At 40.2% G+C, this 14,005-nt stretch overlaps 1 protein-coding gene across 2 annotated transcripts in view; it reads left to right on the top strand.

Annotated features, from left to right (window-relative positions):
* Positions 1–229: 229 nt before the first annotated feature.
* Positions 230–14,005, top strand: part of CFAP107 (cilia and flagella associated protein 107) — a 31,659-nt gene continuing 17,883 nt past the window's right edge. Inside the window, exon 1 of one of the 2 annotated variants that reach the window (XM_069546074.1) lies at positions 230–600. In XM_069546074.1, coding sequence (XP_069402175.1) covers positions 487–600 — 114 coding nt within the window. In that variant the 5' untranslated portion in view covers positions 230–486. The remainder of the gene's footprint in view (positions 601–14,005) is intronic. The other variant, XM_069546075.1, reaches the window with a different exon arrangement.

The raw sequence follows: 14,005 nt of genomic DNA, 5'->3' as shown, positions 1-14,005 counted from the left end.
TGAGTACATGTAAAGGTCTCAGCATGGGCCTAGCATGTCAGCATTCATTAAATGGTAGAATGTGATAATCTCAGCTCATCTAGGTATAAAAATGCAACATGCATGATACCTCTTGGTAACCAGGAAGTTACATGACATGGAAACCAGGTCCTTCTGGCTCCTGCTTTTGTGGTGACTGCTGTTGGTTTGATTTGCTTTTTTAACATCAATTTTGCTTCTGAGGAATCAGCTGCCCCCTTAAGGAGAGTATTTATACTCACAGTCTATCACCATGGAGATTGTCAACAGTAGGGAATCCAAGATCACATCACCTCTTTCTGGAGGCTGAAAGTGGACTCTCAGGGCCCTTTAATCCTGCAAATTTAGCTGGGTGTTATCTACATTCTGACTGCTAAAAAGAAAAAAAGGCACCCCAAACTCAGCAGCTTCATAACATCTCCCACCCCGAAAACTTAAACTGTGTCAAGGCAAAGAAGCTTGGGACAAATGCAGTTTCTTACTGCCGTAAGTCCACAGTCATCCTCCACGCCAAGTTGGAAGATTGAGACCAAGTATTCAACAAGAGTGCTCACTGGAAACTGGACAGAAGAGAGGAGGAAGGTAAGAAAAAAGAAGGTGGACAGAGGGCTCAGAAGGAGACCTGGCAGGGAGGATGAGTGAAGGCATTGTGTGCGTATGTGCTCAGTCACTCAGTCATGTCCAACTCTCTGCCACCCCACGGACTGTAGCTCGCCAGGTTCCTTTGTCCATGGAATTTTCCAGGTAAGAATCGAGCGGGTTGCCATTTCCTACTCCAAGGGATCTTCCCGATTCAGAGATTGATCCCTTGTCTCCTGCATTAGCAGGCAGAGTCTTTACCACTGTACCACCCGAGGGTATTATTATTTCTAAATCAAGGGCCACAAATACTTAGATCTTAAGAAGGTAGCATTAGGAACTCTGTGCAGAGAGACTCCCTAACACAGAGGAGTTACATTCAAGCAGTCGTCAAAGTCCCCATTTATATCTTGAAAACATCATAGTACAGGTGTCAATAAGGTTGTGCCTTGAAGTTCTATAGTCAGTGGAGTGTTTCTAGGCATCCAATGTTCTTTGTTCCTAATTCAGCCGCATCTTGATTTGAAGAACATCTGCTCTCCCTGGGTTGGTCCTTCCAGATGTATTACCTGCCAAGGCAGGCTTGACACTCCTTGTCTTGATGTCCAGGGATGAACTTCTGCTCTCTGGCACCTGTTCCACAACTTTGCCCTGCCTGTGCATTTCACATTTCACTTTCAAACCAGAACAGGTGTGCTCTTGGTGTTCCCATGTATCTTAAAGACCATCTCAAAATACTTTGCCTAAATTGACCTGCATAAAATTGTGTATCTTCATTTGTGGCAATCAAGACTGGCCCACCTAAGTTTCTGCAGACATCTAGATATCTTCATATCTTCTTGGAAAATAGTCAAGGGAAAGAGGGTGAGACAGAATTGTCAGGTTTGCTGTAAGTGTGGGAAAGGTTAATAGTGACTTCTGAGAACTAGAAAAGGCTCTTTTCATGTGGGAACTTTAGCATTTGTCACTCTTCTGGTCAGACATGGCTTTTGGCCATTTTTAGCTCTGACTGCACTTGTCTTTGTCTGTGGAGTAAGTGTGTGTGTGTGTGTAATCCAAGAGCAAGAAAGACTGGTTAAGCAATCCCATTGAGCTCCTGTATGCAGAGCAGTACCCGGGGAGATTATGGGCTGATCCTACACTGACTGAGAGGAGATTGCATAAAGAAAGCAGAGTTGGAGCAATTTCAGAAAGATGGCAGACTAAGAAGTTCCAGGTCCCTTCTTTTCCCATGGAAACACTTAAAAAGCAACTATTAGCCTAATTGAAACAAATATATGGGAGCTCTGGAAAACAAAGGTCTATAGCAAAAAAAATCAAATGCCCATTTTAGAAAAAGCCACATTCAAAATGGTAGGAAACTCCATGGTGTTTTTACCTGCCCTCCCCTCATTCCTGCCCGAGCACAGCACGGGGCAGCATGGGAGAAGCACCAGTTCCCAGCTCCCAGTTCCCTCCCTGGAACACAGAGGGAGTGGAGCAACACTGTAACTTGTCTGGAGGCTGCCAGAGGGATTGGTCTCTGTTTTGCTAACTCAGAGCTCAAACAGGAAAAAGTGGGTAGTTCATATTTCAGGCTAGGAAGAGCTTGGAAAGCAGCAGTGGTCAACAGTTAGTGAAAGCTGACAGGGGACTACAAACTTGCAAAGGTCTGGGGATAAGAAATTATGGGTAGAGAAATGCAACAGAACATCTAAGACTCTGAAAAGAAACCAGAGAGAGGCTTCTTGGAAAAATAAAGGAATTTTAAAGCAGCTGTGTATACAAGGAGAAATAAAAAGCACAGATACACACAGACACAGAGTCATAGGCAGGATGCATGCTCATGTTCAGAAAAGTTGGAAGAATAATTAAAACCTTTATATCTGACTGACTCCAAGACTCAGAACATGCCCACTACTTAGTAGAGATCTTTCCTTGTGTGGAGCCAGTCTGCAAAGACCAGGAGAGATGGCTGTTTTTCTCTCAAGTGCTCAAAAAACAAACAAACAAACATAAGACTTAAAAAGAAACAAGAAAATATGGTCCACTCGAAAAAAATTAAGTGGCAGAAACAGTCCCTGAAGAAACACAGGCAGCAGTAGTACCAGAGAAAAACTAAAAAATAAAACAACAACAACAAAAACTTGTCTTAAATGTACTTAAAAAGCTAAAAGGAAATGTGGACAAAGAATTGAAGGAAATCAGGAAAATAATATATAAGCAAAATGAGAATATTAATGAAAGATAGAAATTCTAAAAAGGAATCAAACAGAAATGTGTGTGTGTATACTCAGTCGTGTCTGACTCTTTGTGACCTCATAGATTGTAACCCACCAGGCTCCTCTGTCCATGGAATTCTCCAGGCAAGAATACTGGAGTGGGTTGCCATTTCCTCTACCAGGGGATATTCCTGACCCAGGGATCAAAGCCATGTCTCCTGCATATGCAGGCAGATTCTTTATCCCTGAGCCACCTGGGAAGCCCAAATAAAAAAATGGAATTGAAATATACAGTAACATTTATGAAAAAAAATTCACTAGAGACATTCAAAAGTGGGTTTGAACAGACAGTAGTAAGAATCAGAAAACTTGAAGATAGATTATTTGAAATTATTGAGCCTAGGTAGCAAAAAGAGGAATGAATGAAGAAACATGAGCAAAGGCCAAAGACTTGTGGGACACCCTCAAGTTGACCAATATGCTGACTATGGGATAAATTAAAAGAGAAAGGGGCAGAGAGATTATCTGAAGAAATAATGACTGAACACTTCAATCCCAGAAGCTTGGTGGAGACCAAATAAGTTAAATCCTCAGATACACAGAGACAATTATAACCAATCTGTTGAAAGTCAAAGAAAAAGAGAGAATCTTCAAAACAGCAAGAGAAAAATGACTCATCGCATACAAGGGAGCCCTAATAAGATTATCATTAGATTTTTCAGCAGAAACTTTGGAGGTCAGAAAACAGTGGGGTGATATCTTTAAAGGGCTCAGTCCCTGCAAAGCAAAACCTAAATAAAACCAAACCCCACCCTCCCAAAGCCCCATCCCACTACTGACTGAGAATAGCTCAGCCAACAAAACTTTCCTTCAAAAATGGAGAAATAAAAACTTTCCCAGATAAACAGAAGCTGAGGGAGTTCATTACTGCTACATCTTCCCTACAGGAAGTGCTAATGGGAGTCCTTGAAGTTAGTATGGAGAAATGCTAAACAGTAACTTGAAGTTATATGAAAATATAAAGACCCCTGGTAAAGATAAATGCACAAGTATAGACACCATCATTATTGTAATTTTGGTTTGTAATTCCATTATTTTCTACACAATTAAAAAACACAAAAGCATAAAATATTATAAATTCATGTTAATGAGTACACAGTATATCAACATGTAATTTGTGACACCAATAACACAAAACGAGGGAGGGCAAAGCTATATCAGAGTAGGTTTTTATTAATGAGTTAAGGCAAGATAGTATGAATTTAAAATAGATTGTTATGCAATTTGGATGGACATAGAGATTATCACACTGAGTGATAAGTCACATAGAGAAATAATATATGACATCCCTTATATACAGAGTCTAAAAAGTAATGATACAAATGAACTTACTTACAAAGCAGAAACAGACTCACAGACTTAGAGAATGAATTTATGGTTCCCTGTGGGGGAAGGGAGGGGAGAATGGATAATTAGGGAGTGTGGGATAAACGTGTACACACTGCTATATTTAAAATGAGTAACCAACAAGGACCTACTATATAGCACAGGGAACTCTGCTCCAGGTTATGTGGCAGCCTGGATTGGAGGGGAGTTTGGGGGAGAATGGATACATGTGTATGGATGGTTGAGACCCTTTGCTGTCCACCTGAAACTATCAACAATATTAATCAGCTATACTCCAGTATAAAGTAAAAAGCTAAAAAATTAATTAAAAAATAAGATAGATCACTATTAATTTAAGATGTTATGTATAATTCCCATGATAACTATGAAGAAAATCTCTCTAAAATATACACAAGAGGAAATGAGAAAGAAAAATAGGTCACTACTAAAAATTAAATAAACACAAAGAAAAGTAGTAATGGTGAAAAGGAGGGACAAAAAGCCCTATAAGACAAAAAAGAAAACAAATAACAAAACGGTAAAAGTTAATAACAGTAATTACTTTCTTTTTTTTTTAGTAATTACTTTAAATGTAAATAGATTAAATGCTTATCAAAAGAGATTTGCAGAATGGGGGAAAAAAAACAAGATTTTTTTTCATCTACCATCTATGAGACTGTGTTTAGATCTAAGGACATGCAAAAGTTGAAAATGAAAGACTACAAAAGGATACTCCCTGCAAATATCAACTCAAAGAGAGTGAGGTGGCACTGTATTAATTTCATAGAAAATGAAGTCTAAGTGAAAAAATGTTACAAGAGCCAAAGAAGGGCAGGGTATATAAAAGAAAGGATCAAGAAGAAATAGAAAGTATGAATAGACATATAACTAGTAAGAAAATTTAATCAGTAATCAAAGAGCTCCCCAAAATAAAAGCCCAGGACTAGGTGGCTTCACTGGTGAATTCTACTTAGCTTTTAACTACTTTACCAGAGGGCTTCCCTGGTAGCTCAGAGACCAAGCTCTGCCTGCAGTGCAGGAGACCCTGGTTCCATTTCTGGGTCAGAAAGATCTACTGGAGAAGGGATAGGCTACACACTCCAGTATTCTTGGGCTTCTCTGGTGGCTCAGCTGGTAAAGAATCCATCTGCAATGTGGGAGACCTGGGTTTGATCCCTGGGTTGGGAAGATCCTCTGGAGAAGGAAACAGCTACCCACTCCAGTATTCTGGCCTGGAGAATTCCATGGACTGTATAGTCCATGGGGTCACAAAGAGTTGGACACAACTGAGTGACTTCCACTTCACCTTAACATAATAAAGACCGTATATGAAAAGCCCAGCAACAATCATACCCATGCAAAGGAATGAAGTTGGACACCTACCTCACACCATATTCAAAAATTAATTCAAAATGAATCAAAGACCTATATGTAAGGTCTTTAGGTCTATATGTAAGACCTAAAATTATAAAACTCTTAGAAGAAAACAGGAGAAAAGCTACATGACATTAAATTTGGCACTGATTTATTGGATATGACACCCTTAATATAGGGAACAAGAGAAAAAATAGATAAACTGGACTTCACCAAAATTAAAAACTTTATGTATGAAAGAATTTATTATCAAGAGTGAAAGCAGGCTCTTGCAGAGACATATTTGCCTATTTATATTCTTAACAGCATTATTCACAGGAACTGGAAGATAGAAGTAATTCAGTGAGGAATGGAAAAGCAAAATAGAGCATATACATACAATAGAATATTACTCAATCTTTAAGAGAAAGGAAATTATGAAACATGCTGCCGTGTAGATAAACCTTGAAGACACTAAGTTAAGTGCAATGTTCAGTTCAGTTCAGTTGCTCAATCATGTCTGACTCTGCAACTGCAGAACACCAGGCCTCCCTGTCCATCACCAACTCCTGGAATTTACTCAAACTTACGTCCATTGAGGCGCTGATGCCATCCAAAAACCTCATCCTCTGTTGTCCCCATCTCCTTCTGCCTTCAATCTTTCCCAGCATCAGGGTCTTTTCAAATGAGTCAGCTCTTTGCATCAAGTGGCCAAAGTATTGGAGTTTCAGCTTCAGCATCAGTCCTTCCAATGAATATTCAAGATTGATTTCCCATAGGATGGACAGGTTGGATCTCCTTGCAGTCCAATGGACTCTCAAGAGTCTTCTCCAACACCACAGTTCAAAAGCATCAATTCTTTGGTGCTCAGCTTTCTTCACAGTCCAACTCTCACATCCATTCATGACCACTGGATGTTAAACCATAGCCTTGACTAGACGGACCTTTGTTGGCAAAGCAATGTCTCTGCTTTTTAATATGCTGTCTAGGTTGGTCATAACTTTTATTCCAAGGAGCAAGTGTCTTTTAATTTCATGGCTGCAGTCACCATCTTCAGCAATTTTGGAGCCCCCCCAAAATAGTCTCTTACTGTTTTGACTGTTTCCCCATCTATTTGCCATGAAGTGATGAGACCAGATGCCATGATCTCAGTTTCCTGAATGTTGAGCTTTAAGTCAACTTTTTCACTCTCCACTTTCACTTTCATCAAGAGGGTTTTTAGCTCCTCTTCACTTTCTGCCATAAGGGTGGTGTCATCTGCATATCTGAGGTTATTGATATTTCCTCTGGCAATCTTGATTCCAGCTTGTGCTTCATCCAGCCCAGCATTTTTCATGATGTTCTCTGCCTATAAGTTAAAGAAGCAGGATGACAATATACAGCCTTGATGTCCTCCTTTTCCTGTTTGGAACCAGTCTGTTGTTCATATCCAGTTCTAACTGTTGCTTCCTGACCTGCATAACAGGTTTCTCAAGAGGCAGGTCAGGTGGTCTGGTATTTCCGTCTCTTTCTGAATTTTCCAGTTTATTGTGATCCACACAAAGGCTTTGGCAGAGTCAAAAAGCAGAAATACATATTTTTCTGGAATTCTCTTGCTTTTTGATGATCCAGTGGATGTTGGCAATTTGATCTCTGGTTCCTCTGCCTTTTCTAAAACCAGCTTGAACATCTGGAAGTTCACAATTCACGTACTGTTGAAACACAGCTTGGAGAATTTTGAGCATTACTTGACTAGTGTGTGAGATGAGTGCAACTGTGTGGTAGTTTGAACATTCTTTAGCATTGCCTTTCTTTGGGATTGAAATGAAAACTGACCTTTTCCAGTCCTGTGGCCACTGCTGAGTTTTCCAAATTTGCTGACATAATGAGTGAAGCACTTTCACAGCATCATCTTTTAGGATTTTAAATAGCTCAACTGGAATTCCATCACCTCCACTAGCCTTGTTGGTAGTGATTCTTCCTAAGGCCCACTTGACTTCACATTCCAGGATGTCTGGCTCTAGGTGAGTGATCACACCATCGTGATTATCTGGGTCATGAAGATCTTTTTTGTACAGTTCTTCTGTGTATTCGTGCCACCTCCTCTTAATATATTATGCTTCTGTTAGGTCCATACCATTTTTGTCCTTTATTGAGCCCATCTTTGCATGAAACATTTCCTTGGTATCTCTAACTTTCTTGAGGAGATCTCTAGTCTTCCCCATTCTATTGTTTTCCTCTATTACTTTGCATTGATCACTGAGGAAGGCCTTTTTATATCTCCTTGCTATTCTTTGGAACTCTGTATTCAAATGGGTATATCTTTCCTTTTCTCCTTTGCTTTTCACTTCTCTTCTTTTCACAGCTATTTGTAAAGCCTCCTCAGACAGCTGTTTTGCTTTTTTGCATTTCTTTATCTTGGGGATGGTCTTGATCCCTGTCTTCTGTACAATGTCATGAACCTCTGTCCCTAGTGCAATGTTAGTCACCAAAGACAAATACTGCGTACTCCCTCTTATACAGTGCGTGCCGTGCTCAGTCGCTTTAGTCGTGTCCAACTCTTTTTGACCCCGTAGACCTCCCCCAGGCTCCTCTGTCCATGGGATTCTCCAGGCAAGAATACTGGTGTGGGTTGCCATACCCTCATCCAGGGGATCTTCCTGACCCAGGGATGAAATCCACGTCTCTTATATCTCTTGCACTTCCAGGCAGAATTACCACTAGCGCCACCTGGGAAGATCTGAGGTACAGCAGTGTAGTCAAATTCATAGAAATAGAAAGTACAATGGTGGTTGCCAGGGGCTGAGCAAGGGAAGAACGGAGAGCTGTTGCTTAAAGGGGACAGAGTTTCAGTTTGAGATGATGAAAAAGTCCTGCAAGTGGATGGAGGTGGTTATTGCTCATCAGTGGGAATGTAGTTAATGCCACTGAGCTGCACAGTTAAATGTAGTTAAAAATGGGACTTCCCTGGTGGTCCAATGGCTAACACTGCAAACTCCCAGGGGACCTGGGTTTTGATCCCTAATTAGGGATGCAGCTAATCAAGTCGTTCAGTACTAAAGAACTTGCCTGCCAAAGCAGGAGAACCAAAAGATGAGGGTTTGATCCCTGGGTTCAGAAGATCACCTGAAGAAGGAAATGGCAACCTGCTTCAGTATTCTTGCCTGGGAAATTCCATGGACAGAGGAGCTTGGCAGCCTACAGGCCATAGGGTCACAAAAGAGTTGGACATGACTTAGCGACTGAGTGCACGCACGCACGCACGCACTCACACACACACACACACACACACGGAACTAGATTCCATATGCTACAACTAAATAGATTACACATGCCAAGACTAAAAATCCTTTGTGCTACAACTAATATGCACTGCAGCCAAATAAAATAAAAATAGTCAAAATGGTAAATTTTATTATTCATCTTTTATTACAATGAATTTCAAAAAACAATGAAAAATTGTGATATAATAGGGCTTTTCTGGTGGCTCAGATGGTTAAAAAATGCAGGAGACCTGGGTTCAATCCCTGGATGGGAAAGATCCCCTGGATAAGTGAACAGCTACCCACTCTAGTATTCATTTATTTTAAAACATATTTATTTTTATTGAAGGATAACTGCTTTACAGAATTTTGTTGTTTTCTGTCAAACCTCAACATGAATCAGCCATAGATATACATATATCCCCTCCCTTTTGAACTTCCCTCCCATCTCCCTCCCCATCCTACCCCTCTAGTTTGAGACAGAGCCCCTATTTGAGTTTCCTTAGCCATACAGCAAATTCCCGTTGGCTATCTATTTTACATATGGTAATGTGAGTTTCCATGTCACTCTCTCCATGCATCTCACCCTCTCCTCCCCTCTCCCCATGTCCACAAGTCTATTCTCTATGTCTGTTTCTCCACTGCTGTCCTGGAAGTAAATTCTTCAGTACCATTTTTCTAGATTCCATATAGCATGCTTGGGGCTGGTGCACCGGGATGACCCAGAGGGATGTTGTGGGGAGGGAGGTGGGAGGGGGGTTCATGTTTGGGAACGCATGTACACCCATGGAGGATTCATGTCAATGTATGGCAAAACCAATACAGTATTGTAAAATAAAGTAAAAATTAAAAAAAAATAGATTCCATATATATATGTGTTAGAATATGATATTTATCTTTCTCTTTCTGACTTACTTCACTCTGTACAATAGATTCTAGATTCATCCACCTCATTAGAACTGACTCAAAGGCATTCCTTTTTACAGCTGAGTAATATTTCATTGTGTATATGTTCTACAACTTCCTTATCCATTTATCTCTCGATGGACATCTAGGTTGCTTCCATATTTTAGCTATTGTAAATAGTGTTGCAGTGAATAATGGGATACATGTGTCTTTTAAAATTTTGGTTTCCTCAGGGTATATGCCTAGGAGTGGGATTGCTGGGTCATATGGTGGTTTTATTCCTAGTTTTTTAAGGAGTCTCCATACTGTCTTCCTTTGTGGCTCTGCTGCTAAAGAATCGGCCTGCAATGTGGGGGACCTGGTTTTGATCCCTGGATGGGGAAGATCCCCTGGAGAAGGGAAAAGCTACCCACTCCAGTATTCTGGCCTGGAGAATTTCATGGACTGTACAGTCCATGGATACAACTGGACACGACTGAGGTACCTTCACTTTCACTTCACTTTCATACCATCTTCCACAGTGGCTGTATCAATTTGCATTCCCACAAACAGTGCAAGAGCATTCCCTTTTCTCCACACCCTTTCCATCATTTACTGTTTGTAGACTTTTTGATGATGGCCATTCTGACTGGCATACAGTCCCACCACTTCATGGGAGATAGATGGGGAAACAGTGGAAACAGTGTCAGACTTTATCTTTTTGGGCTCCAAAATCACTGCAGATGGTGACTGCAGCCATGAAATTCAAGGACGCTTACTCCTTGGAAGAAAGGTTATGAGCAACCTAGATAGTATATTCAAAAGCAGAGACCTTACTTTGCCGACTAAGGTCTGGCTAGTCAAGGCTATGGTTTTCCCAGTGGTCATGTATGGATGTGAGAGTTGGGCTGTGAAGAAGACTGAGCACCAAAGAATTGATGGTTTTGAACTGTGGTGTTGGAGAAGATTCTTGAGAGTCCCTTGGACTGCAAGGAGATCCAACCAGTCCATTCTGAAGGAGATCAACCCTGGGATTTCTTTGGAAGGAATGATGCTAAAGCTGAAACTCCAGTACTTTGGCCACCTCATGCAAAGAGTTGACTCATTGGAAAAGACTTTGATGCTGGGAGGGATTGGGGGCAGGAGAAGAAGGGGATGACCGAGGATGAGATGGCTGGATGGCATCACTGACTCGATGGAGGCGAGTCTGAGTGAACTCCGGGAGTTGGTGATGGACAGGGAGGCCTGGTGTGCTGTGATTCATGGGATCGCAAAGAGTCAGACACGACTGAGCGACTGAACTGAACTGAACTGATTCTGACTGGTGTGAGGTGATAACTCATTGTAGTTTTGATGTGCATTTCTCTAACAATGAGCAAGGCTATGGTTTTTTCAGTAGTCATGTATGGATGTGAGAGTTGGACTGTGAAGAAAGCTGAGGGCCAAAGAATTGATGCTTTTGAACTATGGTGTTGGAGAAGACTCTTGAGAGTCCCTTGGACTGCAAGGAGATCCAACCAGTCCATCCTAAAGGAGATCAGTCCTGGATGACCATTGGAAGAACTGATGCTAAAGCTGAAACTCCAGTACTTTGGCCACCTCATGCGAAGAGTTGCCTCATTGGAAAAGACTCTGATGCTAGGAGGGATTGAGGGCAGGAGGAGAAGGGGATGATAGAGGATAAGATGGCTGGATGGCATCACTGACTTGATGGACATGAGTTTGAGTGAATTCTGGGAGTTGGTGATGGACAGGGAGGCCTGGTGTGCTACGATTCATGGGGTCGCAGAGTCGGACATGACTGAGTGACTGAACTGATCTGAACTGAATAATGAGCAATGTTGAACATCTTTTCAAGTGTTTGTTAGCCATCTGCATGTCCAAATAGAGAAATGTCTATTTAGGTCTTTTTCCCACTTTTTGATTTTTTTTTTTTAAGCAGACCTATGGGTTTATTTATTTATTTATTTTTACTTTACAATATTGTATTGGTTTCGCCATACATCGATATGCATCTGCCATGGGTGTACATGCGTTCCCCATCCTGAACCCCCCTCCCACCTCCCTCCCCATCCCATCCCTCTGGGTCATCCCAGTGCAGCAACCCCGAGAACCCTGTATCATGCATTGAATCTGGACTGGTGATTCGTTTCACATATGATAATATACATGTTTCAACGCCATTCTCCCAACTCATCCCACCCTCATCCTCTCCCACAGAGTCCAAAAGACTGTTCTATACATCTGTGTCTGTTTTGCTGTCTTGCATATAGGGTCGTCATTACCATCTTTCTAAATTCCATATATATGTCTTAGTATAGTGTATTGGTATTTTTCTTTTTGGCTTACTTCACTCTGTATAATAGGTTCCATTTTCATCCACCTCATTAGAATTGATTCAAATGTATTCTTTTTAATGGCTGAGTAATAGTCCATTGTGTATATATACCACAGCTTTCTTATCCATTCGTCTACTAATGGGCATCTAGGTTGCTTCCATGTCCTGGCTATTATAAACAGTGCTGTGATGAACATTGGGGTACATGTGTCTCTTTCAATTCTGGTTTCATCGGTGTGTATGCCGAGCAGTGGGATTGTTGGGTCATATGGCAGTTCTATTTCCAGTTTTGGGGGTTGTTTTTCTGGTAGTGAGCTATATGTGTATTTTGTGTATTTTGGAAATTAATCCTTTGTCAGTTGTTTCATTTGCTATTATTTTCTCCCATTCTGCACGTTGTCTTTTCACCTTGCTTATAGTTTTCTTTTTTGTGTGAAAGCTTTTAAGTTTAATCAGGTCCCACTTGTTTAGTTTGGTTTTTATTTCCATTCCTCTAGGAGGTGTTCATAGAGGATCTTGCTTCGAATTATGTCATTGAGTGTTCTGCCTATATTTTTCTCTAAGAGTTTTATAGTTTCTGATCTTACATTTAGGTCTTTAATCCATTTTGAGTTTATCTTTGTGTATGATGTTAGAAAGTGTTCTAATTTCATTCCTCTGCATGTCACTGTCCAGTTTTCCCAGTACCACTTGTTGAAGAGGCTGTCTTTGCCCCATTGTGTATTCTTGCCTTCTTTGTAAAAAAAAAAAAAAAATAAGGTATCCATAGGTGCATGTGTTTATATCTGGGTTTTTTTATCTTTTTCCATTGGTCTATATTTCTGTTTTTATGCCAGTACCATACTGTCTTCATGACTGTAGCTTGGTAGTATAATCTGAAGTCAGGAAGGTTGATTCCTTCAGCTCCATTCTTTATTCTCAAGACTGCTTTGGCTATGCAGGGTCTTTTTTGTTTCCATATGAATTGTGAAATTTTTTGTTATAATCCTGTGAAAAATATTATTGGTAATTTGCTAGGGATTGCACTGAATCTGTAGATTGCATTTGGTAGTATAGTCATTTTCACAATATTGATTCTTCCTACCCAGGAACATGGAGTATCTCTCCATTTATGTCATCTTTGATTTCTTTCATAATTTTCTGTGTACAGTTTTTTGTCTCCTTAGGTAAGTTTATTCCTAGATATTTAATTCTTTTAGTTGCAATGGTGAATGGGATTGATTCCTTAATTTCTCTTTCTGATGTTTCATCGTTAGTATATAGAAATGCAAGTGATTTCTGTGTATTGGTTTTGTATCCTGCAACTTTGCTGAATTCACTGGTTAGCTCTAGTAATTTTTTCATTATTTAGGGTTTTTGTGTACAGTATCATGTCACCTGCAAAGAGCTTTACTTCTTCTTTTCTGATCTGGATTCCTTTTATTTATTTTGCTTCTCTGATTGCTGTAGCTAGGACTTCCAGAACTATGTTAAATAATAGTGGTGAAAGTAGACATGCTCATCTTGTTCCTGATTTTAAGGGGAATACTTTCAGTTTTTCACCATTGAGATTAATGTTTGCTGTAGGCTTATCATATATGGCCTTTACTATGTTGAGGTAGTTTCCTTCTATGCCCATTTTTTGAAGAGTTTCCATCCTAAATGGGTGCTGAATTTTGTCAAAGCCTTTTTCTGCATTATTGAGATTATCATATGGTTTTTATCTTTCAATTTGTTAATATGGTGTATCACATTGATTGATTTGCATATGTTGAAGAATCCTTGCATCCCTGGAATAAACCCAACTTGATCATGGTGTATAAGCTTTTTGATGCATTGCTGAAGTCTGTTTGCTAAAATTTTGTTGAGAATTTTTGCATCTATGTTCATCACTGATATTGGCCTGTAGTTTTCTTTTTTATGTGTTATCTTTGTCTGGTTTTGGTATCAGGGTTGAGTTTCCCAGAGTGAGTTTGGAAGTATTCCTCCCTCTGCAACTTTATGAAAGCGTTTTAGAAGGATAG

The sequence above is a fragment of the Ovis canadensis genome, chromosome 12 (assembly GCF_042477335.2).
Source record: "Ovis canadensis isolate MfBH-ARS-UI-01 breed Bighorn chromosome 12, ARS-UI_OviCan_v2, whole genome shotgun sequence".
Taxonomy (NCBI): domain Eukaryota; kingdom Metazoa; phylum Chordata; class Mammalia; order Artiodactyla; family Bovidae; genus Ovis; species Ovis canadensis.
This window is presented reverse-complemented; position numbering and strand designations above follow the sequence as displayed.